Genomic DNA, 25,955 nt, shown 5'->3' on the forward strand with positions numbered 1-25,955 from the left:
CATACTTATCTGGAGATAAGTACTATTGACTGGCTGGACTTATATAACTACCCTTAGGATTTCAATGTATGTTTGAGTGGTGTTAAACTAAAGGGTTTTTTTTTGGGGGGGGGACATTTTTGGGGTGAGACTGATCAGGTTGGCAATCTCAGAACTGAAGTCATATATATATTTCGGACTCTATGGATAGAAAGACGTTTATACTGCCTCTTCTAGCAGCCATCCTCACTTTAGCCCAGAGCAATGGGTTTGCATTCTCTTGCTGTCAGTTGTCTCTCAGTCTCTGCTTTCCATACCTTTGGAAAATCATTACAGTGACTACTAGCCACGAGGGCTATGCTATGCCTCCACTGTCAGTATATCTCTGAATATCAGTTGTTAGAAATCACAGGTGGGCAGTGTGTTGCTACATTCATGTCCTGCTTACAGGACTTCTACCGTCAGCTAGTTGGCCATTGTGAGAACAGGATGATGAATTAGATAGGATAGGCCATTGGCCTGATAAAGCAGACTATTCTTACTTTATGTTTTTATGGCGTAGTCGGACCACTCTGGTCTCTTCCATTTGCTGTGTCCTGTAGCTTTCCCCATCCTGTATCACATTTGCCTTTCTGCAAGGGTGGAGATTAATAAACTCCCCCCCCCCCCATCCCGACTTACAGGATAAATTCACCGTTACCTTTTACGTTACTGGATAAATGTTCTAAAAACAGTAGATATAACACGGTTTGCAGGTATGCTGTACCTATTGTGGCATTGATTGAATTATGTTGGTACCTGTGTACTTGAGCTACTAACAGAGTAGGCTGGTTTATCTTGACATCTGCTTGTGGTTTTTTCTAATTCAGATTCATCTTCTCAAGGCATTAATGAAATGCAGCTCACAAAAACGTAAAATGAAATAACATGTTAATAATATGCATTGGAATAAGAACTGCACATTGCTTTAGTTGGGTTTATTAGCAATATAAATCAGTTCAGTGGATAAATAGAAGTACTTTTAGTTACACTCAAAGTTGAGCATTAGTAGTGTGGCTTCTTTTCCCTGTAAGAATGATCGTTTCATTATAATATCTCCTTCGCCTTTTCTGTTCAGCTACCTTTGGGGGTCTATTTGGAACATTAATGGCACTCGCTGCAGGTTTTATTTATTATCACTTTTGCAATCTCTGTTCTTCAATTACAGTTTTATTAAATTAATAGATAAATCATTTTATGATCCAAAGATTCTTGGGAGGGGAAAAAAGTTCTTATTTTCTATTCAAAACATGTATCAGTCCAATTTCAATTCTGTTTCATAATAGTTTTATTCTGTAGTTTGAGGCTGCAGTCCTGCACCCATTTACCTTAGAGTAAGTCCTGTTGGACTCAGTAGGATATACATCTGAGTAAACATGCATAGAATTATGCTGTGAATGTAGCCTATTGTGCCCACTGTCTTTTTCTAAATCTAAACTGTACTTCAAACCTTCCAGTAATTCATTTATTGCTACATTTCTGGCCCTCTTGTCTCTAGGAAGCTCAAGATAGCTTATATGGTTTTCACCCTCCCCATCTTATCCTCACAACAACCCTGTGAGGTAGCTTAGGCTAAGAGACAGTGTCTGGCCCCACGATCTGCTGGAATTCAGAGTAGAATGATTTCCTTTCAATGTGTTTATTTCCTGAAACTGGTAAGTGTTTGCAATATGACACCAATTTTGTGTATAATTGTATTGTCAGGTGACAATTCTGTGTGTAGAATCCACAAATGCAGTCAGATGTTTGTATTCCTACTGTACAGTGATCTTTATTGCTATGTTCCTAGTACTACATACTACTGTAAAAAATAAATAAATCTAAACTCAGACAATTAATTTTGTTTTTAAGACAATAACAAATAAGCTCTCATCTCTTGTTTTCTCAAGTCCTGGCTGCTCATTGTGCAGCAAACGGAACAGCTTAGCAAGATCATGAAAACGCATGCAGAAGACTTGAATGCTGGGCCATTACATAGACTTACCATGATGATCAAAGATAAGCAGCAAATCAAGAAGAGTTACATAGGTGTTTACCAGCAAATTGAGGCAGAGATGTTCAAGGTATCTCATTCAATCATTATTCTGATTTTTTTAGTTTGTAGAACAAATTTAGCAACCGAAATCACCCATCACTGCTTTGTGATCAAAGGCATTGGTGGATTTCTGAGAGAATGTCACCTTATATTGAGCACTTTTACTGGAATACAATAATAATTTGAACTAAACAGTATTTAAATAGTATCCCTGTGCCTTATTCTCTCAAAAATATAATCCAAGGTTCAGCTCAAATGCTAGTCTATTGAAGCTGCCCAAATACTTCTGCTTGGTAGTGCTCCACTTAAGTAATAGTAACGTTTGAGTGTGAATTGCTGTGTCTGATTGTGTAGGACAGGCTGTGCATCCTTTCAGCATGTGGCTGAAACACCTTTTTTCTCCCCAAAGAGTGTCCTCACACATCTCTTGTTGGTTTGTTTGTTTTTTCTTGCTAGGTTACAAAAACAGAATTGGAAAAATTAAAATCTGCTTATAGACAATTAATTAAGGAAGTAAATTCTGCAAAAGAGAAGTATAAGGAAGCTCTGTCTAAAGGTAGGTTCTTAATGATAAATAGTACTACCTTTTGTATCTGCTGTGACTCTTTCATGAAACACTCAAAACAACATGTGTAATAAGACCTTAATAGAAACAGGAAAAATTAGTGACTAAGTAATTGGCTAGATACGTAGTTGGAATCATCGTGGAATACAGCTGTATCCCATCCCACAGGCAATCCTAGACAGCCTCTCTTGTCCGTAGCAACTGTTTGAGCTTTTTCTACAGTCTCTTATATTTCAAATGTTGATCTGCACAACTCCTTAGCTGCACCTAAAAAAGAAATACGGTCCTTCTAAATTATGTGTTTAGCTTAATATATCTTTGTAGAATTGCACTTACTATTGTTGTATAAGTATCTTTCTGGTAACTTTCTATGTTTTTATGTTGGAAAAAATTGGAAAATTAAAAAGAAGACATAAACAAATCCTGTGGGTATTTCAACTTCGCACATTGACTTGATGCTGACCTCCAACTTGTGAATGCATAGTAACGTAGAAAGTCTTACTCTGGAGTCATATATTTGTGGGTGCCTATCAATGAAATGCTACATTGATCACAGGTCATTTGCCAGAAAACCCCATTCCCACAGTTTCCAATAAAAATTACCATGTTTGACACTTGCTCATGATACTTTGTATATATGGCTTCAGATGGATTTTATTTTATTCATGCTTTTAGAGAATACACTCATCCAAGTAAAAAACATAATATTTTGTGTTTTAGCTAATATTATTTAAGGAAGCTGGCAAATGTTACATTGGTCTCCTAGAAATTACCCATTACTACTTTATTCAAAAACAGAAATACAGCATGTCAACAAATAATCACAAGTATGAGTGTATTTAGCAGAGTTATCTGAATCTCTTGATAAGGACACAGATCAGTGCATTTTAATGTTCAACTAATGTGGTTATCTTACTAGGGATGTTGTACTGAAGGAGTGACTTTGAAAAACGGGTTTTGAAGTAATGGTCTCAAGTAATTATATTAACTTCCCAGTGTGGTGCTGTAACCGGCATTTTAATAAAGGCCTCAGAAGTATAAACAAGTGAAGTATTTAAATGATTAGTTTAGAATAATGTAGCAGTTATGACAGCAATAAATTCATAAACATACTCTTCAAAGGAGTTATAGAAAGCTACTAAGTTGTAGGCAACATTTTTGTGGACACATTTTTGAAGTTGCAGCCTGTTTTGCCAAATATGTACACACATTCTTCAGTTGTTGTCTGTTGTTGTCTGCATTGAGCCAAAGCTAATATGTTGATCTGCTCACTTTCAGGAGCATACTTTGCTAATTTCATGTGATGCATGTGGTAGTAGGAGTGGTTTAACATGATCTGACAGCAAGTTTCAAGAGTTTCCCCATGAAGGTAGTAGCTTGTGAGGGGTGGCAGAGGCAGTGGCATTGGCATCCTCCTGGGATCCTTGTCACAACAGGGATGAGGTGAGGAGGTGCCAGTGAGGGTGGAATTGCTCAGGGACAGTGGTCCTGCAGGTGTGTGCACACCTGGGGAGCTGCCAGCATGAACATTCAGCTCCTATGACCCCATCAATTCTTATGTCTTCAGGATCTTCATGATGACAAGTTGGAGTCAAAATATAACAGATTGGATTATTGTAATAGGCAGCAAACTGAATTAACCCTTTAACCAGAAGTTGAATGAACTGCTATCTAGTTATTTGAGAAATAGTTTTTGTAATAAATGCGTACTCTCTTCTGTGTTCTGTCCCATCTTAGGCATGGATGGCAGGAATCATAGAGCTCTTTACCTTGGGAGATCCTCTTGGTCCTTGTTCTTATCTGATGGCATTCTGCCATTACATGAAAATATTTTTGTTTTGACGTGTTTCCCTCCCCATAGATATGGATTTATTTTTCAGACTGCTTTCCTTTTGTGTAGGGATGAGAGGCCTGTGTGTGTGGTTTTTTTTAATATACTTCAAGTTTAATGTTGCCCCCTTGAGGTTCAGGTTTTGAAGTAGAAAATCAGGATACAAGTTGTTAATAAATAGGCTTGGATGTTGAATGCTAGCTAAATGGCATTTGAGCATTTACCAACAGTAAAAATAGATTCTGTCTGTATCTGGTTTCCATTAGAACCTAACATCTTTTTGGGACAAGTGCAAAATTTAGAAGAATTAGGCTGCAACCCTACACCCACTTATCTGGGAACAAATCCCATTGAATTCAGTAGGGTGTATTGCTGAGTAGACATGTATAGGATTGCCCTTGTTAGGGAGGCAGAAATAGGAACTAGAATAAACAGTACTCCAGACTTGTAGTTCCTCTGATTACATTCTAATGTCACAGCAAGCCACAATGAATGGTTTAGCATGAATGTGCAGATTGCTCCCACTTCACTCCAAACCTCAACTCTTGGCTTCTGGTTGCATCTGAACCGGGATTGTGGTTTGTTTTACTCCAAACAAACCATGATCAGAAAGTTTGTTTTTGGTTTACCAATCCTAGTTTGCTTGAGTGAAACGAACCACGATAATCCAGTTTGGGTGCAATGCTAAGCCGAGGATTGTGGTTTGCTGCTCCAGTGCTCCAGTTCACTAGTGAGGCGGAGCAAAACAGGAGTCATCTGGTTTACTGTGGCTTGTGAACACACCCATTGTGTTTGTAACTTGGAAAGTTTAACATCGTGTTCTTTCTGTTTTTCTGTCTATGACGGGCTTTACTTGGTATTGGTTTAATGTGCAGGCTTCTTCAACAAATTAACTTGCCCTCATACTATTGTGGTATGAATCTGCAACTTGCACACATGGTTTAGTGTTTTAATGGGCAAAATCAGAACAAAACCCAAAAATTATCCATCAAAACAAACTGCCGAAAAAGAGACCACGTCTCAGGATGCTGATAAATATTTATTGGTAACCCAGCACAAATCATTCAAAAGGCCTTGACTAAGAGTGTTATGTACTATTGAAAATATTTTCAATAACTCAAAGCAGTATCTAAAATGATAATCTCCAGATATCTCTGCAGGTATATAAAGCCCCTGAAAAAGACCTTTTCTGCTGAACTGTGATGGGTTATCCGTAAATACCTATCAGCATCCTGAGACTTGGTCTCTCTTTTGGCAGTGGGGGGAAATACGCAAACGCAAAGCCCCTCAGATGGGAAATGAAATTGGCTTTCAGTAGGTGCATTGCACACTCTTTGTGTGGTTGCTCACAAGCTTGATAGCTAGAACAGTTTTACAAGCATTCTTTCTTGTACAAATTGAACTTGTGTAATGGAATTCTATAATGGTCTTTGTGGCCTGACATACTGCACACAACCTTGTACTATATTAAACATTAGCAACAGGTGATGGCAATAGTTATAATTAGAACGTTTTGTGAAACCATTTTACAGCAAAAGAGGAATCTCTTACTTTCTTCATCTTTTATTGAAAAATAGAACATGTGTGCACCTGTCTTTAGCTTTGTTACAAAAATAAAAAAGAAGTAAAACTGCAGCACTTAGAACACTGAAGCTGACAATAAACATGCTCTTCATTGTACTCCAGTCCAGTTCTAAGTCTGACATACAAAGGGAATACAAAGCCAGCCCTGTTTTAAAACATTTTATATCCTGCGTATTTTGGCACTTCAACTGGTTTTCAATAAAAAGTACAGCAGGTTGGACAAATAATGGTCTTAGTTTTTCTGCCAGGTTTTGTCCACAATGTGTGATATCGTTGCATGCCACCATGTGGACCTGGCATAGCACAGAGTGCGTGGAATTTTGGAAAAGAAGACAGAGTGCATGGTATTGGCAGAGCACACTGATGCTGCTATGGCATGAGCGACATTGAGTGTGGCTTGAGCCTTTTCCAGGCTTCTCAGGTTAAGGTGGAGCTAGGAAGGTTGCTTTATGATTCTTGAGGTTTATGTCAGCCTGGCTGTTTGACACTCAGTCTTGAGCATTATCTATTTCTTATTTTGCCTGCCTACAGTGCTGCTAATATCCTGTCCAAATTTAGATGTGACATTAAGCACCGGATTGTTTGCTTTCGCTTACCTTAGCATCTGGAGTGTGAGTGAGATATGAGTGGCGCAAGGAGGGAAGGAATTATGTTATTTGGGCTTGATCCAATCCTCATATGGTTTGTGTCCTCCTCTCCACCCTACATGAGTCCTCTTTTCACCATTCATCCAGGAAAACAGTAATAGAAATGGTATATACACATTCTGGAACTCGGAAGGTGGTTCAAGAAGATCAGTGAAATAACTGCAGGAAGGAGAGCAGAATAACTGCTGGATTTAGTTTTAAATTATCAATATGCATATAAAGTGGATATGTCTGAACTTAAACCGTAACAGACTGGAAATTTAATCCAATTTATTGACTTAAGGAAGATTTTAGTTATTTCCTCCCTGGTTTTAATTGAGGCCAAGGCATTCTTGTAATTTTTTAAAATGCTGAAGTTTAGGTGTCGAGAAAAGTGACAGAGATGTTCTCATGTAAGATAAAGATTAATTTTAATGTCCAATTAATGAGATTCTTTTTTAATATGGCACAGTCAAGACTAATTTGCAAGCTGACCAAAAATATTTTGCAAGCAGAATTTGTTCCTCTCTTTGATCCAGTTGAAATGTTACTTAAAAATAAATGTGGGCATTGGAAGTGCAACTGTACAAGACATTCAAAGGAATACTAAGTAGTATCTTCTAGGATATTCATATAAAATTGGTTGCTTAGTTCAATAAGGGTATTTTAAAGAAAAGTATTTCTTCTGAGAGATATATATCTGATTACCCCCCTTTCTATTTTATGAAGTGGAAATAATTTTGCCCAATTTAGATAAATATTTATGCTGCATAGATAAATTTTTGTGTGCGCGCGCACGTATTCTTGTTCCTTTTATGTTGGAGGATTTATACCAGTGCTGCAACTTATATGGGCATGGCTGCTTCTGTTTGCATAGTGGAAAATCAGCATATGCAGTTCCCAGAAATGAGTTGCAGTGCCAGAATTTAGTCCATTGCTTCTAAACTTTACAAAACTCTCCCCTTTGTAAAATCACTTTTGCTTGTGACTAGTCTTCATACTTAGTTGCCCTTGTAGTTAATCTTGGTTTATTTTGTAGCATTTGCCCCTCATCACTTTCCTTACTTTCTCAGTATTGCTCCTAAATTTTTGTGGGAGTATTGGCTCTTTTCCAAATGTGCCAGCTGTTTGAAGTACGCATACCTGAGCATATCTGTGCTACAAATCTAAACCAGTTTCTATCTTGTTCTTAAGTAACGACTTCTATCTGAAGGACTCAGGAAATTACTGTAATTCTTTGCAGAGGCTGGTGCTCCTTGACCCCTACACTCTCAGAAAGCCAGGACTATCAAACCACTTTTCGATCTAATTATGTAGTGTAGGTGTACCTGGGTGTATAATTAGTTTTAGACCTTTCCCTGCATCCACAAATGAGATGTTATCTCTCCAGGTACAACAATATGGTCAGATGATTGATTATTTTGTATTGAAAACTTGTTCGCAGCATAATTAAATAAACTATGCTAGAAACGTGGGTTTATGCTGATAATAGTCTATGCACATCCAATTCTGAAAATATATTTTGGAGGACCTCATTTATATGGCATTTAAATGCCTTTTAAGCCATTTAAAAAGCAGAAGGCAAAACTACTTTGAGGGCAAAATAAAGACAAATGTAAACCTTTCTGGGTTTTTTTTTAATACGTCTGAGATTGTACAAATACAGTGGTACCTCAGGTTACATACGCTTCAGGTTACAGACTCCGCTAACCCAGAAATAGTGCTTCAGGTTAATAACTTTGCTTCAGGATAAGAACAGAAATCGGGCTCCGGCGGCACGGCGGCAGCAGGAGGCCCCATTAGCTAAAGTGGTGCTTCAGGTTAAGAACAGTTTCAGGTTAAGAACAGACCTCCGGAACGAATTAAGTACTTAACCCGAGGTACTACTCCATCACCATTTGTGATGGTGTCATAACAGTTGCCTCACAAATGACAATACAGTTAGTGAAGCCATATCATTGCTGAGCATTGTGAGAAGGCATGTTCAAATGTTAAGGTGTATCTTCAAGGCTGTAGTTTTCAAACTATAGTGGTACCCTGCAAGACGAATGCCTCACAAGAAGGAAAACTCACTAGACGAAAGGGTTTTCTGGTTTTTGAGCTGCTTCGCAAGACGAATTTCCCTATGGGCTTGCTTCGCAAGACGAAAAACGAAAACGTCTTGCAAGTTTGTTTCCTTTACAGTTGCGACTTGACTTCGAGGAGCAACTCATAGAACTCATTGAGGTTTTTGAAGACTTTGGTGATTTTTGAAGCTTTTCCAAAACTTCTTTTAAACTTTTAAAACTTTTTTTTGGGGGGGTTTAGATTTTGGGTTGGGGTGTTTGGAATTCAAGGACTTGGTGTTGGGGAGGGGTTTGCAAGAATCTGGAAGCTTGTGTGGTTTTTTTTCTGCATTTTTATGATTTTCTGTGACCATTGGGCCACTCTGCTGTTTTTTTTAAAAAAATCTGGATTTGAATTTCTTTGTGGTGGGTGGCTGGGGGAACAGTTGAGGAGGGGTTTGCAAGAATCTGGAAGCTTGTGTGGTTTTTTCCTGCATTTTTATGATTTTCTGTGACCTTTGGGCCACTCTGCTGTTTTTAAAAACATTTCTGGATTTGAATTTCTGTGTGGTGGGTGGCTGGGGGAACAGTTGAGGAGGGGGTTCTTCAGCAAGAAGCAAAGAGTGGAAGAGTAACCTTCTTCGAGTTGTCCCCCAGAGTCTTAGAAAATGTACTGTAGACTTTGTTGATTTTTAAATGTTTTTCTGTCATGTTTAGAAACTTAATTTATTGTTCCTTCAATTTTTGAAATGCTCTTTACAGTATGTGTGACTTTAAAGAGCACTTAATAAACTCTTTTTGTACCAAATTTGGCTTTGTTTGGACTTTTTTTTACCATAGGAACGCATTAATTGAATTTCAATGCATTCCTATGGGATTTTGTGCTTCGCAAGACGAAAAATTCGCTAGATGAAAAAATTCGCAGAACAAATTAATTTCGTCTTGCGAGGCACCACTGTATGGGGTTATCTCTCTCTCTCTCTCTCTCTCTGTGTGTGTGTGTGCAGCGGACAGGACAAAAGACAACACTTATGGGTACATGGTTGCAAAATCCAAGTAGGGAATGGATCATGTACCATTATACTCAGATGTATTTTCTTCAGTATCAAAATTTCTGTGGTCATTGTAGAAGCCGCAGAGGCAGGAAGCATATGGGAGTTTCTAACCACAGCAGCTTCTCTCAGCTCCTGTCACCTTTTCAGTTCTCTGGTTTTAGGAAGTGTTCCGAGATGCCTACTGTTGTTCTCTTTTAACACTAGTATTAGATTAGTAGCCCAGTGTGCAGAGACTTGACCACAAAACAGTGTGCTGTGTAAATGCAGCTGTATGTGAGGATTTTGCACAGATTCTGCACACTCACCTGCCCCTAGATATGGCTACCAGCAGTTTGGGGTTTCCAGTAATTTTTGAACAGGGGTCTGGAGTTCAAAGCTCTTCTGAAGGAGCTATTCATTCCATATAGACCTGCCTGGTGCCAAGATCTACAGGGGAGGAGGGCCTGCTCTCAGTTTTGTGTGGTGTAAGGTTTGTGGGGCAGCAGGGCACAAGAAGAATTTGGTTGTGATGGTGGCAGATTGTGGAATGCTCTCCCCTCTTGAGATGTTATCTGGTTTTCTCACTGGATACGTTTTGACAACGGGTCATGAAACACATTTTGAATAGGCCCTTGGGGAGTGGATTTTATATTGTTGGAATCACATGGTGAAGGATGTGAGAAACATGGCTCTGGAATTCATGTCGTAAAATGCTCTGAGATGGGATTCCTCCAGTTTTACTCTACATTGTATCCTATAATAGAGAATCCCTGCTGTGTCCCAATAATCCATATTTAAGAAATATACATAAAAAAGCAGTTCTAGTTTTGTCATTTATCTGTCAGAAGCGAACCCTTCTGATCTAGCGATGACCATCTGTTCTGAGTGCTGGTCATTATATGTCACACTTTAATTGCTGTAATCTTATTTATTTTAGTTTATTCTGAGATTTTAAACTTGGTAATTGGTGATTTTATCCTGATATCAGTCATTGGCTGTAATAAAATGACTTACTTACTTAGATAGTTAAGAAGTATTTAGAATATATTATTGTATAAATCAATTACAATTGTTTATTCTGTAATCCTTTGTACACTAACATTTATTTCAGTGTGTTATACCTATGAGTAACAAATGGCTGCATTATTTTACTACTTGCAATTGCTATTTTGTATAGGATAGAGAATCATGATTTATGTCATGGTTAACTTTGACAAAAACAATTACAGTGGTACCTCGGGTTACATACGCTTCAGGTTACAGACTCCACTAACCCAGAAATAGTACCTCGGGTTAAGAACCTTGCTTCAGGATGAGAACAGAAATTGTGCTCCGGCGGTGCAGCGGCAGCAGGAGGCCCCATTAGCTAAAGTGGTGCTTCAGGTTAAGAACAGTTTCAGGTTAAGAACGGAGCTCCGGAACGAATTAAGTACTTAACCCGAGGTACCACTGTAATTGAATGATGCCTCAGAATAAAAACACTTTGAGATATGAATGTATATTATGAGAATAAATGTTCAGGTAACTGCATTATGAGATATTTTTAGCCTACTGCAAACTAAATGTAGTAACACCTTACCCTTCATGAATGTGTAATTCATATTGTTGACCATAGAGCTGAGAACAAAATATGCAGGCAGCTCTGCTGCTGTATGAGAGAAAAAAAATCAAAATAGGAACATAACATCCAATACAGTTGTTCCTCAAACTCGGTGTTAAAAAAGGGAAGAAAAGAAAGATAAAGAGTGCATATCTTTTTGCACTATATTAAACCTTTAAAAATGGTGATTCAGAAAGCTCTAATTAGGGTAGCTTGCGCCCAGTTCAACAAGTTACCGTATTTTTCGCTCTATAACACGCACCTGACCATAACACGCACATCGTTTTTAGAGGAGGAAAACAAGGGAAAAAATATTCTGAACGAAACAGTGGATGTATCATTTTTGTGCTTCATGCTGTGGCCACAGACATGTGATCTGATGGTGAATTTGGGCTGACCCAATGCAAAGATCCTGAGGATCCATGTGGATCCATGCTTTGTAACCACGTTTTTGCACCATTGCAGCCCCAGACAACAGTGGGTGCGTGATTTGGGGGGGGGGCAGGCTGTAGCCATGGACATGCTATGTTCTCTGGTGGTGAATTTGGGGGTGACCCAATGCAAAGATCCTGAGGATCCATGCTTTTTAACCACATTTTTGCACCGTTGCAGCCCCAGGCAACAGTGGGTGCATGATTTGGGGGGGCAGGCTGCAGCCATGGACATGCTATGTTCTCTGGTGGTGAATTTGGGGGTGACCCAATGCAAAGATCCATGTGGATCCATGCTTTTTAACCACATTTTTGCACCATTGCAGCCCCAGGCAACAGTGGGTGCATGATTTTTGGGGGGCAGGCTGTAGCCATGGACATGCTATGTGCTCTGATGGTGAATTTGGGGTGACCCAGTGCAAAAATCCTTAGGATCCATGTGGATCCATGCTTTTTAACCACATTTTAAGTGGGGAGGGAAGGAAAAACACAGAAGGGCTAAGAATGCAGGAGTGGGGTATAACGGGAGGGAGGAAAGGAAGGCAAAAGTTTCCCCCACGCACCCACCCAAGCCAGCCAGCTCTCTCTCTCTCTCTCTCTCTCTCTCTCTCTCTCCCACCTGCATGTTTTCAGCAGCACCGGAGCACAGAGAGGAAGGAGCGGAGCACAGAGAGGAAGGAGCGACAGTCTGCTTTTCCCCTCTGCTTGCCTGGAGGGGAGGGGCTTTCCCTGCTCTTTGTTCCGTTTGAGCAAACACAGTAACGAAACAGAGGAGGGTGGGCAGTAAGACCCTGAGGCAGAATGCAGGAAAGCAGCAACTTCCTGTCTCACGGAGCTCCCTTCTCCCTGAAGCGCGGTTTGATTTTTGCCTTATTTTTCGGCTCCAGGGACCACACATTCGCTGCATAACACGCACAGACATTTCCCCTTCCTTTTTAGGAGAAAAAATCTGCGTGTTATAGAGCGAAAAATACGGTATATATTGTACTTTGGCATTCTGAAGCAAAGAGGCAGAGCCTGCTTTCATTTTGAAAATTCAAAGGCTAGCAGTTATTTGAATCTGTTTCTAGCACTAATTAGAACTCATTGCACCCTGGTAAGGCAGAGAGCTAAAGTAAAGAAATTGAATTTAAAGCCTTTAGAAATTGACAGAAGAACTTAAGGGTCTCATTAGGTTAATAGCTTGTATTAGAGAGCAGATATGAAAACAGAAGTGGTGGCTTGGATCCAAAAACCCCCCAAGAAACTATCTCTCTAGGCTTGTGTTCTCAATTGCAGTCACCGTATGTTGCATGGCAAACTGCTTTTGAAGGGAGGTGACCTAGGGTGTTCTTAAGTATCTCTTTGGATCCCTGCCCATGTGTGTATTTAGCTAGAAATGAAATCATGAGCAAAGTTTAGGGTGCAGCCCTTCACAATTAATCATGTTAAAGCCCTGTTGAATTCAGTGGAACAGGGTTAGGTCATATGCATACCTGCACCATTGAAATCAATGGTAGTTAAAAGTGGTTGACTTTGACTCTTGCTATTTTTTTTATTTTATTGCAACCCTATATAATTATGGATTTTCCTTCCTATTGCTCTTCCTTCAGGAAAGGAGACTGAAAAAGCCAAAGAACGTTACGATAAAGCTACTATGAAACTCCACATGTTGCACAATCAGTATGTGTTGGCGCTGAAAGGAGCACAGTTACACCAGCACCAGTATTATGACGCTACACTTCCTCTGTTCCTTGACTCCTTGCAGAAGATGCAAGAAGAAATGGTTAAAGCACTGTAAGACACATTTTCTTTTACTGTAAAACCATGCATATTTCAGCTGCCTGGGCACATTGCATTGTTATTTGTAAGTAGCGGTAGCCTAAAATAGCATCCATTGCTGTTAGCTACTCCCAAAATTCTACAGTGGCAGCTGAGGATAGAAACATGAATTTAAGGTGCTGGTTTTATAAAGCATTGTATGGTTGGGAGTATCCAAGGGAACACTTTCTGCTAACCTGGGCCTGTATCAAAGACCCTGCACTCGGTGTCACTGCCCTCAGAGTTGAGTAGTCAACACAGAAATGGCCTTTCTAATGGTGGAGTCCTCATTGTGGAACATTCTCTCCAGGGACAGTAGTCAGCACCAACTGTGTGTGTGTGTGTGTGTGTGTGTGTGTGTGTGTGTGTGTCAAGTGAAGAAGATAATTTTATTCTCATGGGCTTTTAATGGATGATTGTTTTCCGCTGTTACTTGTCTGAATTGCTGATGAGGTGAAATCAGCAAATGCCCGCAAGAAGTAGTAGACATAAAATAGCTGGTGCAATCTGAAAGCTGGTTGTTGGGACTTTAAACAGTGCTACATTGGAAGCTTGATCTGAAAAGTGGCATTATAAAAGTATGTAAACAATATTTTCCTTTCCATGTCATCGTTGGCTGTTCAGTTTTTATTAATTGGGTTGGATAGCTGTAATTGCTCTTGGTCTTCCTTTTTTGACAGCATAATCTTACAAAAAGACTCTTAAGGTAAATGGAGTTGCATTTTATGGGTTATGGGTAGCCTTCCCCGCCCCCTTAGCTTAACAGCTTCTGTAGATATTCTAAAACCAGGTTACTCCCTCTTCAAACAGTTGCTAAAATATTAATGGGCCTTTTGAGACAAACAGGGTTGCATTTTTTAATTTACTTTGAAGTAAATTGTTAAATTGGAGCCCGTATTTGCCATTCCCAAAGCAACTGACCCTGTTCTTTAGTTTGTGACTTTTGCTCTTTTTCTTGTTTTGGCAGCTGTGAGTAGCATTGTTTCTCTAAGCATAGAAATTCTGTCTTCGTTCTCTTACCTGTTCAGTGCTTAGGATTTCATGGGGAACAATTTGTACCAGTGGATTAAATCCAATGGTGTCTATCCCACAGGTAGACTATTTTTCCTCTCTCATGATAGGGCTTCCTCTTCTGGGGATTCTTTAGCAGAAGTTTGCAGGGAGCACAGGAGGCTGCTGGGTGAGAAGAAAGGAAGGGAAAGTCCTGTTGTGTGAGAGGAAGTCTATTCTATTTGTGGATGCATACTATGGGATTTACCCACTGATGCAAATCTTTGCTTATTTGACTTGTGCAGATGGGCCTATTTAAAAGGACATAACCTTCTTATAGTTTAGTTCTGTAGCCTAAAATCAGTCTGATATTCATTTGGCTCTTCAGAAACCTTATTGCAGTTGCTAGGACTTCCAGATCACTCTTGATTGGTACCTACCCTTAGCCTGCTCAGTTTTATGGGTATGGTACTGAACCCAGTAGAGAAAGGTTTTATGTTTTGATTGATTGATCTCACTCTAAACAAAACCTTTGAAAAAGCTTCATGCAGCAGTGAATATATTGTAGCATGCGGAGTGCAATTCAGTTCTTCAGTGTTTATTTTTATTAAGTCATCCTGCTCAGCTGAACCTACAGCAAGTTTCTCATATTCTGGTGAGCAGGGTAGATTATGCTACATAAATGGCTACCATCAGGATGTGTGGTTCAAGGGAATCTTCATTTCCTTCTTCAGTTCAACAGAAATAGCAGACAGAGGAGAAGAGATAAGAAGGGCGGTATAGTGGTTTCCTTCACTTCTCTCTTTCCCTTCGTTGGTGGTTTGAAAATGAGAAGAGGAACATGGAGCAGCTGCTATGGCATGTTTCCTGCAATCTGCTTGTTCCCCATGTGTAGTTCTAAAGAAGGAAAGGGAGGAGCAGAAGGGAAATTGCTTATGCTTCAGGGTTGCTCTCACCTCCCTTTCCAGCTTTTGAAGTATCACACAGGTGAGGATAGGCTGCATACCAATGTACCTATCTTGAATGATGAGTGTGTGGTTGAAGCGTGATCACTGTTGCACAGTGTAGACACATGACTGTCTTTCCCAGACTGGGCTCTGAGGGAACTTGTTCATCTGGTTCCTGGCAGAAACTAGATTTGTCACATTGCTGAATGGATGGCTCCTGTGTCAATTATGGAATTCCCCTGTCCCTTTTCAGAAGCAAACTGTGCAAAGCCCTAATTGTCTGGCTGTTGTGTCCACTGTAAAATAACTTCCTCCCCTTTCAGAACTGTTTCTAAAACATTTAAAAACACTGTAAAAAATAAAACATTTTAAGAGCTGAACAAGTGTTTGATAGGATGAGCATGCCAGGAAGTAGACAGCCCATCTGAAGCACTGAGGTAGGGCGAGAGACTGTGATCTTCACAGAAGGGCAGGGAACCAGATTGCACACTGTAGCTCCCCCCCCCCCCACTTCTTGTTCATATGTCTATACCCTAAGAGAGAAAACTTTTGCTCTTCATAGCCTACTCATAAAAAGCATTTGGAGGCCTTGGGAAGGTTGCAATACCAAGACATTATATTATGACGCAGCATATGTCATATATAAATAAGATTTAATTACCCAAGGAGTTAATGAAGAGTTAAAAGAATTCCTTCATGTTTTTAGTTTATAAATTACTAAAAGGTTTTCTAGACATACTTACATAGTATTTTTATTTTCTCCAGAAAAGGTATCCTTGAAGAATACAGTCAGATCACCAGTCTTGTAACAGAAGAAATAGTGAATGTTCATAAAGAGATCCAAACATCTGTTGAACAGTTAGACCCTGGTTCTGAGTACAGTAGTTTCATAGAGGCTCACAGGTAAATGTATATTTATAACTGCTTTTGTTGTTTCACCATTGCAAACTATAATCTGTTCTAAATAAATTTATCCTCAACACTGTAGAACATCAGATAATATGGTGGTTGCTTCACATGCATGCGCCTCATGCAGCAGCATGCGAGATAGTGTCTCTTCTTCCACATGGTTGCCTGAAGTTCCAAAAGAACTGGTTGTAGGAATATGGAGAATATCTCCTGTTGGCTTTCTTGTCTGTCTTGCCAGTGAGCAGCATCTTGTGTTTGTCTCTGGATTCAACTAGAGAGTCATTCAGGGTTTCTTCTCCAAGAAATTTGCCACCCACATAGCAGGTGATGGAGAGCTTAACGCAGGACCGATTATCTGCCTCCCAGTGTGTAGATGCCACAGAGTGCATCTGGCCACCACACCAGCTACGAGGACATAGTATCCATTGTAGCATCTGCAATTAATGCAGCTGAACAGTGTAGCTTGAGTAAGGTTTGGCGGGTACGACTCATATCTTGATCAGGGTTGTCTAGAAGATCATCCACCTGCATTAAGGATGCATGTGCAGACACCACGTCTGTGCAAACTACTTTTCTGGCTAAGGCCCTGTGGATAGCGCAGTGTAGGTGGCATTCTTCAGCTGAGAGTCCCCTTCCTGCCGAAGCAGAGCTTTAGAACCTGAAATGGAAATAGGTAGAGCTACGCTGGGCAGTTTTAAGGAGTCCATGAAATCAGAATCTAAATAGTATATGTTTTTAGCAAGCACTACCGCTTTCTGATGCTGGAGGGTTCAGCCTTTGTAACCGTCAAGAAGAGAGCTGGAACCGGAACTCCAGACATAGGAGGTTGTGGTTCCTTTAGTACTGCCACTGTTTTAGTGGAAGCAGGAGATGACTCTGCGGGGGGGGGGGAGTTAAACTCCAAGGTAGCTAAAGTTTTGCATAATAAAGGAATGTAATGAGATTCCCGGAATAGCCAATGTGAGAATTGTTGGTGTTTGTATGTGTGGTGTGTCCCTCCATACATCCTCATATTAATCCATGTTAGTAAAAGTAGTCATTGGATTCTAATCCTCTCCCAGACCAAAGGAATGGAGACACTGAGGTCTGGTGGAAGCAAGCTCAGTGGTAGGTACATTAGGCTGCCTTGAGCTGAGAGAGAACCTTTTGGGCGCTGTCTTTGAGGTCATAAATCCCTTGCCAGCAGGTGTGGCTAGAGCAGGTGAAGAGGCTTGTAAAGCACGCAAGAGCTGAGAGTTGTTGCAGGAGAGCCTGCTTGATTTGATTGAGCATGTCCTCAGACAGCTGTAGGGTATGAGCAGGAGCTGGCTCTGAGGGGGGAATGGACCCCTGAAAAACCCTGGTCAGTGGTAGTTTTGGGGGGAAGGAGGGTTGGAACCTCCTGAATTCCTCTTTATCTGATGATTGAGAAGGACTAATGTGATTCAGAGCATTGCAAGGAAGCAGTTTTTAAAGTCCTACTTGCATCTTTTCCTTTTCTCAGTTGGTATCAGCCTCAGAGGAGGGAGGGTCGCTTCCCCCCTCCCCAAGTATCTAAGCCCACTAGCCTCCCTGGAACAGAAGAAACTGTACCTCTGGTGGGCTGGGTGCTGCAGGAGAGGTTTCAGCCATTGATGTCAATTGGCAGGTTCTACTTCCTTCTCCTTTCAGTTTTTTGTAAATGAATTGAGACTCTCTTTTGGAAAGGAATCCCCGATAAAGAGATTTCTCCTGCTTGCTGGAAGAGGAAAAATGGCTTTCTTGCAAAAGCAAGCAAGATGGGCTTGCACTTTCCCTAGGTTTCTCAGATCCCTTTCCCTTTGTCTTGCATATTAAACGGCTGTTGCTGTAGTGGAAAGGATTTCCTTTTCTCTCTTAGCTTAATGTATGGGGGGGGATATATAGAAGCTTTTGTTAAATTCCATCTATTCTGGGGTAGTGGTGGGGTGGGGGTTCTGTGAAAACTAAAGACACAAAGAAGCTAAAGTTAAATCTGAGGATTTAAAGTTAAATCCGAGAAGTACTGAGTAAAATGATTCAGTAAGCTATTTGGAAAGACAAGAGAAAGTGAATAAAAATGTAAGAACCTGAGAAATCAGTGGGAGCTAATGGCAACTGGCTGCACTTTGATCGAAAGCAGGAGCAGAACTGCATGATGGATGCCCCACCTCCCAAAAGGTTGCTGCCTGCCTTTGTTCAGTGGGCAGAGCCATTAACCCATCCTACTAACCTAGAGCTGGGAATGGGAAAACTGTCTTCAACACTGTGGAACAGCAGATAATTGGGTGGTGACCACACATGCATGGTCCTAGTGCATCAGCATTTGAGATAGTGTGGTTTAAATCACCCAACCTGTTTGAGGGACTGCTTCATACAGGTGAATAGTTGCACCAGAACTATGTGAGCCACCTGTGTGAGCTGTCAATTGTATGAACTTGTCCTCCTTTGATCGTGTGATTGGTGTAGATTGCAGCCATTTCATCTGCAGAGAAGGAGCTTTCAAGGATCAGACTAGAAATTCTTATGGACATAAGTCCCGTTCCTCAGGCAAGAGGTTAGTGGGATGGGGCATGGACAAAGGAAATCCACATACAACTACTTTGGCAAAGGTCATTGTCAGCTATGGAGGCATAGTTCATAAAAGTACTTACTTTCTCTATGCTTGTTTTAAATATAAAATATATTGTCTCCTATGGTCCTTCCACTAAATCTTAGTATAATTGTCAGAACGAACAGCCTGTAGCTGGCTAGCCTGGTATGGAAGAAGAATACAGTGTCATTCCCACTTCAGATGCTTGGTGTTAGTCTGTGTCCCACCTTTGGCAGTTCCTAGAACAAGCAGTCCTAGTAGCTCAGATGAAATCCCATTTGTGGGACCTGTATTCATATAGAGTCACAACAGCGCCTATGGACAACCGTGATATGTTAATATCCTGCTTCCTTTAATTAAATGCAGTTGTATTTTTGTAGACTACGAATAGCATATTGTACTTGTGTGTGAAATGTCTTTGAGTATTATATCAAATCAATCAATGTTTTGCATCTGTAAAGGACACCAGATGTTGCGCAACAAGAAATAGAATTTGATACATCTTTATTGGAAGAAAATGAAAATCTTCAAGCTAATGAGATTATGTGGAATAATTTAACAGCTGAAAGTTTGCAAACGATGTAAGTAACTTAGCCTCCTTTCTCATTTTTTTTCATCTTGCCTTATATGGCATCTCCAGGTAGACCTCTGCGTGAAAGCTGGAGAGCTGTGCCAGTCAGTGTAGATAATACTGAGCTAGATAGACAAGAGTTTGCTTCACTACAATACAGCTTCCTATGTTCCTATTTGTTGACCTGGGTGATGAGCAAAGTGACTGCAGTGTAATGATCAGCAAGCTTAGGAGAGTGGGGAATTGTTACTGGGTGTGAGTGATATATCAATATTTTGTCTCTTACCGGTATGAACTTGAGACAGCAATAAAGGTTTCATATTCTTTTTTCACCCTGTAATATATCGAGAATGCACTACCCAGCTGGCCTTGCAGACCCAGCAGGCAGGAAGCAGCACTTTACTGCAAAGCAAACCTTTACTGCAAAGTAGATGACCATTTCCTGTCTTCAGATCTTCAAAGCATAAGCCCCTGCTGCCTCTCACCTGGTGCTGCAGAGTAAAGGGCTTTACTTTGTAGTAAAAGCTCCTTTCTTCCTGCACAGTCTGCAAGGCGCAAGCCCCATGCCTCTGGCTAGAGACAGATCCAGCATAACAATAAGCTTCCTTGCCGAGGTAGGGAGATTCACTAGGCAGAACAGAGACCTAGCACGATATCAGGCTAAGCATGATATCAAGGTCTCTACTCTGCCTAGCAAGAGTGTGTGCCTTAAAGCCCCATGGATCTTATTGGCAGAAAAATAAACTTTGTTTGCTTATTGGAATCGATTCCGATCAGCAAACAAAGTTTCTTCTTCATGATAAGATCAGTGTGGCTTGGTTCCTGCTTTTGTTAAGGCAAAGAAGCAACAATTTACTTTTGCAGGAAAGGCTTTATGCATTTGGAAACCAAGGTGCAGATGATGCTGGTGAATGGGCTGTTGAACTTGCAAGTATCCCACCAGCCTGAGCCAACATGGCCAGTGGACAGGGATGGTGGGATTTATAGTTCAAAACAACTGGAGGGCTATAGTTGGTATAGAATGTATCCAAATTGATGTAATATAAGCAAATAATAACAATAGATGGATATGTGTTCATAGATATGAAAAATCTAGAATGGCTTCATATAAGTGTATATTGCTCTCTCTTACATTTTCAACTGTATTCTGATGAAAACACTAGGGAGTTGCTAAGTGTATGCAATATATATTTGTGAGATGAATATATAATTTTTTTCATTGAAACCTTAGGTTGAAAACAGTAGTAGAAGAGCTGATTCAGACACAGCAGACGCTTCTAAACAAGGAAGAGCTAGTATTGGAATTAGAAAAAAAGATAGAAGAATCTTCTAAGATCTGTGAGAGGAAATCTGAGTGAGTAGTAAAAAAAAGTCATGTAGTTTTAGTGTGCCATGATTGGATCTCAAATCTGAAAATACTTAAGCAAGCCTGTCTGTATGCAAATGGCTAGTTTATAACTTGTTAGGAACATATATTCCAAGGTAGCAGAAGACCCTCTGCAATTGCTCCAATTCGGGCATTAAAATCTCCATAAATACGTATAAATGCAGTGAGAAATTTACCACTGACCTGCTCCAGTAAGGAAGTTAAATCTGACCATATCCTGGTGGTCAGTGACTGACTATTAAGTGGAGGAATGTAGATGTTTAAAAGCAAGGTTCCTAATTGTATTAGCTCCTAACAAGTCTGGATCTATTGACCAGTTAGGTAAGCTTTCATTAGAGGAATATGTAGCAAAACCACTTATTTGGGATAAGGCATACCCAGCCCCATTTCTTGCACATTTGCCATGTAAAGAACCAGGGCTGTCCATATAAGGCAAATAAATTACACCGTGCTGCAATTGCTTTGTAGTTACCTCCATCTCCCTTGCCCTAGCTGCTCCAGTTGAGGATTTCTGGACAAAATTTCTGGACAATGGAGTCCCAGATGATTTATTTTAAGCACTGTGGGTCTGTGCTTGTGTGGTAACCATATTAAAACTATTAAAATTGCAGAATATCCCTCAGTCGAGATGAGCTTTAAAATTCCTTATCAGCAGAATGCTGAAAGCCGAATCAAAAGTTGCCCTCTCAGCGCCTTTCCCATAATTAACATATATGACTTTTAAGTCCACGTAAAAGTAAAACAGATAAGCTCCTTGCCTGCATGTTGCAATTAACATGAACAGCTGAGCCAATTGACTTTAAAACTAAGACAAATTAAAACAGACGGTGTAGCTCAAAGAACCTGTCAGCATCCTCACCCAGAAATCCATGTTTTTTGAGAGGAGAAATTAACTTCAGGTTCCCCCCCTCTAAATTAATTTTATCTCATTCATTTTCAGTGTTGTGCTTCTGTTAAGCCAGAAACAGACACTGGAAGAATTGAAGCAAACGGTTCAGCAATTGAGATGCACTGAAGTCAAGTTTGCTGCCCAGAAGGAACTTCTAGAACAAAAAGTGCAAGAAAATGAAGGGAAAGAACCGCCACCTGTTGTAAACTATGAGGAGGATGCCAGATCAGTTTCTTCAATGGTAATTCCTGTGATTATTATGGCATTAATGGTGTACTTGTATGGGGCTGCAACTAGCAGTGACTGTTAACTGGAGGATACAGCACAACTACAAGGCATCCTGTTTCACTCTAGAGTTACTTTAATGATACGTTGATGAATTAGGATCTTATTTTTTAAAATAATTTTTTTTAATTGAATTTTGGTGCAACTGTAAATACAAAGAGAACTTAAGAATGAGGATCTTACTCGATAGATTGCTTTAAAGCTGGGTTAAAATTAAGGTGGCTAGCGCATCAAAACCAAAGAGAAAACAGGTTTGCATAAAACTTGCATAAGCGAATTGATATGTATAGATTGAAATTCAGAAACGATTGTGGTAATTTAAATGAAAGGGCAGCGTTTATTAACATAGTGAGGAAGTCTGGGGCCAGAAGACCTGTGTGTCTGGTGAATCTACTGCCTAAGTTCTAATTGCAGAAAGGCAGCTTCAAGGCTTCATGGACTATGATAGCTATGACTATATCCTCTTTGTCCAGAACATTACATTTCCACTTACTAGGGCTATGCACCAGATTTGACTAAGTCCTGAATCCTGAGCCACGTTGTGCCTATTTGGAAGGATTCAGGCCTTGCACAAGTCAAGCTGAGATAGCCACAGATCCCTGTTGGTTGTGTTGAATGACCCAGAGGGATATGGGGCTGTCAATTGTTGTAAACGAAATCTGCTCTTATTCCCTTATGGGGGGACACAAGAGTCCTTATAGAGTCATTTGTAGGTTCTCCATCAGTAGGAGAAAATAACAGAGGCCAACCAGAGAATATTGGGAAGCAAAGCAGCTAATAAGCCTGATCTTTATTGAACTGTTGCAACAGGGTGCTCCCCTCACACACAGGAGAGAGGAGGAGGACCCAGAACAAAGGTGTGCCTGCCCTTATATAGACATTTTAAATTGCCCGCCCTGGAGTCCAAGACCACCCCCAGAAACCTCATACATAGATTGCAGAAGGGGTGTAGCCCAAGACCACCACCCCCCCAGATACATCATACCTACATCACAGAAAAGGCGGTCCACAACAGAAATTTGAATGTTGTTTTTCCTGTCTGCTGGTTATCTGATTGCCTTTTCCGGTAGTCTGCCATTCCTTTGAGATGGTAATCACTTAATTCCTAAGACAATGGGAAGGTTCCCTCACCCCCTCCCTCCTTGCAGAGAAACATTTGGTCAGTTTTGGGAGTCAAAATGGTTTCAGGACTGTCTTCCTGTGCTGCTTCAGACATGTGGTTTATATATTGGTGTACATGTTTGCTTGGCACATTTATGAACATTTATTATATATATGAGACCTTAATTTTTTTTTATTACACAATGATAAGGCATCAGGCAGGAAGAAGAGGCATGCATTGAGTTCCTTGTGGCTGACAGCTGCCTATTTTGAGAGCAGGCAGGAGCCTAATGCCCCGTGACTCTCCTTCCTGCCTGATACCCCACTTGATCACTGCCTCTGCATAACAGCTGTTGAGCAGAGGCATTGATCCTGTGTGGTGCGGGGTGATCCTTGCAAGTGGCTTCCCTACAGAGAAGTCACTTGCAAAGCAGCACCCTGAAGGATAGATGCCTTCAGCTCTAGTGTGGAGGAGGCACGGTATGGGTCCTGGATTTCTTGCTGACATCATAGGGTCACTGGATTGGAAGCTGTAGCTCTGCCCTGAAGTCGAGGCAGGAAAAGAAATTATTTTGGAAGAGGGCAGTTCCCAATCAGCTGGTTTATTAGTTTCTGACTATCCTGTAAGAATGGACTGTATGGATTTTGGGGTCTCAGTTATGTTCTTACCCTTTGGAGTAGGATATAAAGCTCTGGATCCCCACAGGAATTCTAATTCATAATATCTATGAAATTGTGTGGCTTAGCATTGCTTCTGTTTCATGGCAGGCAGATAAAACAAAAAAGACATAATTCATTTTATTCTAGTTGGTAACCATGCATCGATATGTGGGAGCGATTCACTAGAAATTTCTGAGTGGCTTTTCTCAACATGCAGAGGTTTGGAGCTTGTGTTTGGTGAACAAAATTTTCTCTCATTTTTTTGTTCTGCCTGTCTGCATCATGTCAACATGACATCTTGGTTTGCAGGAGAGAAGACTTCATGACATCTATATCTCATGCATATGAAAATGTGCATTTGATATAATTTATTTCTGTCTCCATTAGGGCATGCTTGTTTTCCCATAAACATGTCCAAATTTACTATCTCAATACTGGCTATTGTTTCACCCTCCCTCTCTTTTCCCATCTAGTTGTTTTTCAAATGCCAAAGTTGCATTCATTCCCCTGTCACTATTATTGGTATGCAAAACATGAGATGTACATGCTGCTCTGGACAAACTAATTTGATAAGGGCCTCTGCTAGAAAGTTTGCAATATAAATTAGGTATAGTGTAGCAGGAAAAAATATATACAGTGGTACCTTGGTATAATAATAATAATAATAATAATAATAATAATAATAATAATAATAATAATTTATACCCCGCCCATCTGGCTGGGCCTCCCCAGCCACTCTGGGCGGCTTCCAAAAAAATATTAAAATACTGTAATACATCAAAGATTAAAAGCTTCCCTAAACAGGGCTGCCTTCAGATGTCTTTTAAAAGTCTGGTAGTTGTTGTTCTCTTTGACATCTGGTGGGAGGGCGCCACTACCGAGAAGGCCCTCTGCCTGGTTCCCTGTAACTTGGCCTCTCGCAGTGAGGGAACCACCAGAAGGCCCTTGGTGCTGGACCTCAGTGTCCGGGTAGAACGATGGGGGTGGAGACGCTCCTTCAGATATACTGGACCGAGGCCGTTTAGGGCTTTAAAGGTCAGCACCAACACTTTGAATTGTGCTCGGAAACGTACTGGGAGCCAATGTAGGTCTTTCAAGACTGGTGCTATATGGTCTCGGCAGCCGCTCCCAGTCACCAGTCTAGCTGCCGCATTCTCGATTAGTTGTAGTTTCCGGGTCACCTTCAAAGGTAGCCCCACGTAGAGCGCATTGCAGTAGTCCAAGCGGGAGATAACCAGAGCATGCACCACTCTGGCGAGACAGTCCGCAGGCAGATAGGGTCTCAGCCTACGTACCAGATGGAGCTGGTAAACAGCTGCCCTGTACACAGATTTGACCTGTGCCTCCATGGACAGCTGTGAGTCCAAAATGACTCCCAGGCTGCGCATCTGGTCCTTCAGGGGCACAGTTACCCTATTCAGGACCAGGGAATCCTCCACACCTGCCCGCCTCCTGCCCTCCCAAAACAGTACTTCTGTCTTGTCAGGATTCAACCTCAATCTGTTAGCTGCCATCCATCCTCCAACCGCCTCCAGACACTCACACAGGACTTCACCGCCTTCACTGGTTCTGATTTAAAAGAGAGGTAGAGCTCCGCATACTGATGAACACCCAGCCCAAACCTCCTGATGATCTCTCTGTTTAAGAACAGTCCTGTTTAAGAACAATTTGGTTTACGAACTCCACAAAACTGGAAATAAGTGTCCTGGTTTGAGAACTTTATCACAGTCTAAGAACGGAATCCGAATGGTGGAAGAGCACCGGCGGCGGGAGGCCTCATTAGGGAAAGCGCACCTTGGTTTAAGAACGGTTTCGGTTTAAGAATGGACTTCTGGAACAGATTAAGTTTGTAAACCAAGGTACCACTGTATAAAGAAAATTAACTGAGAGAAGGAAGAAAGGGTTGCTGTATCAGTACTTAAGAAAAAGTAAATTAGTTTTCTGATAATATTGCCATGGCCATACTAACCATAGAGGCAGCTTGCAACTACTTTGGGTGCCAAAATGACTGGGGTGCTAGCCTCACCTATGTAAACGGAGAGCACCACTGTGTGTGGATTTTTGAAGGTGACACAAGA

The 25,955-nt window shown here is 40.8% G+C and overlaps 1 protein-coding gene across 4 annotated transcripts in view; it reads left to right on the forward strand.

Moving 5' to 3' along the window:
* Positions 1 to 25,955, forward strand: part of FER (FER tyrosine kinase) — a 160,626-nt gene that overhangs the window by 11,502 nt on the left and 123,169 nt on the right. For all 4 annotated transcript variants that reach the window (XR_014211963.1, XM_082191437.1, XM_082191435.1 and 1 more), the window contains exons 4-10: positions 1,908 to 2,081; positions 2,510 to 2,609; positions 13,362 to 13,545; positions 16,272 to 16,409; positions 19,446 to 19,565; positions 20,787 to 20,909; positions 21,883 to 22,072. Coding sequence is in view for 3 of the 4 variants with exons in the window: in XM_082191437.1 (XP_082047563.1) it covers positions 1,908 to 2,081; positions 2,510 to 2,609; positions 13,362 to 13,545; positions 16,272 to 16,409; positions 19,446 to 19,565; positions 20,787 to 20,909; positions 21,883 to 22,072 (1,029 nt within the window). In the remaining variant the exon portion in view is untranslated. The remainder of the gene's footprint in view (positions 1 to 1,907; positions 2,082 to 2,509; positions 2,610 to 13,361; positions 13,546 to 16,271; positions 16,410 to 19,445; positions 19,566 to 20,786; positions 20,910 to 21,882; positions 22,073 to 25,955) is intronic.

This window comes from Podarcis vaucheri, assembly GCF_965113315.1.
Source record: "Podarcis vaucheri genome assembly, chromosome: 11".
Lineage (NCBI taxonomy): Eukaryota > Metazoa > Chordata > Lepidosauria > Squamata > Lacertidae > Podarcis > Podarcis vaucheri.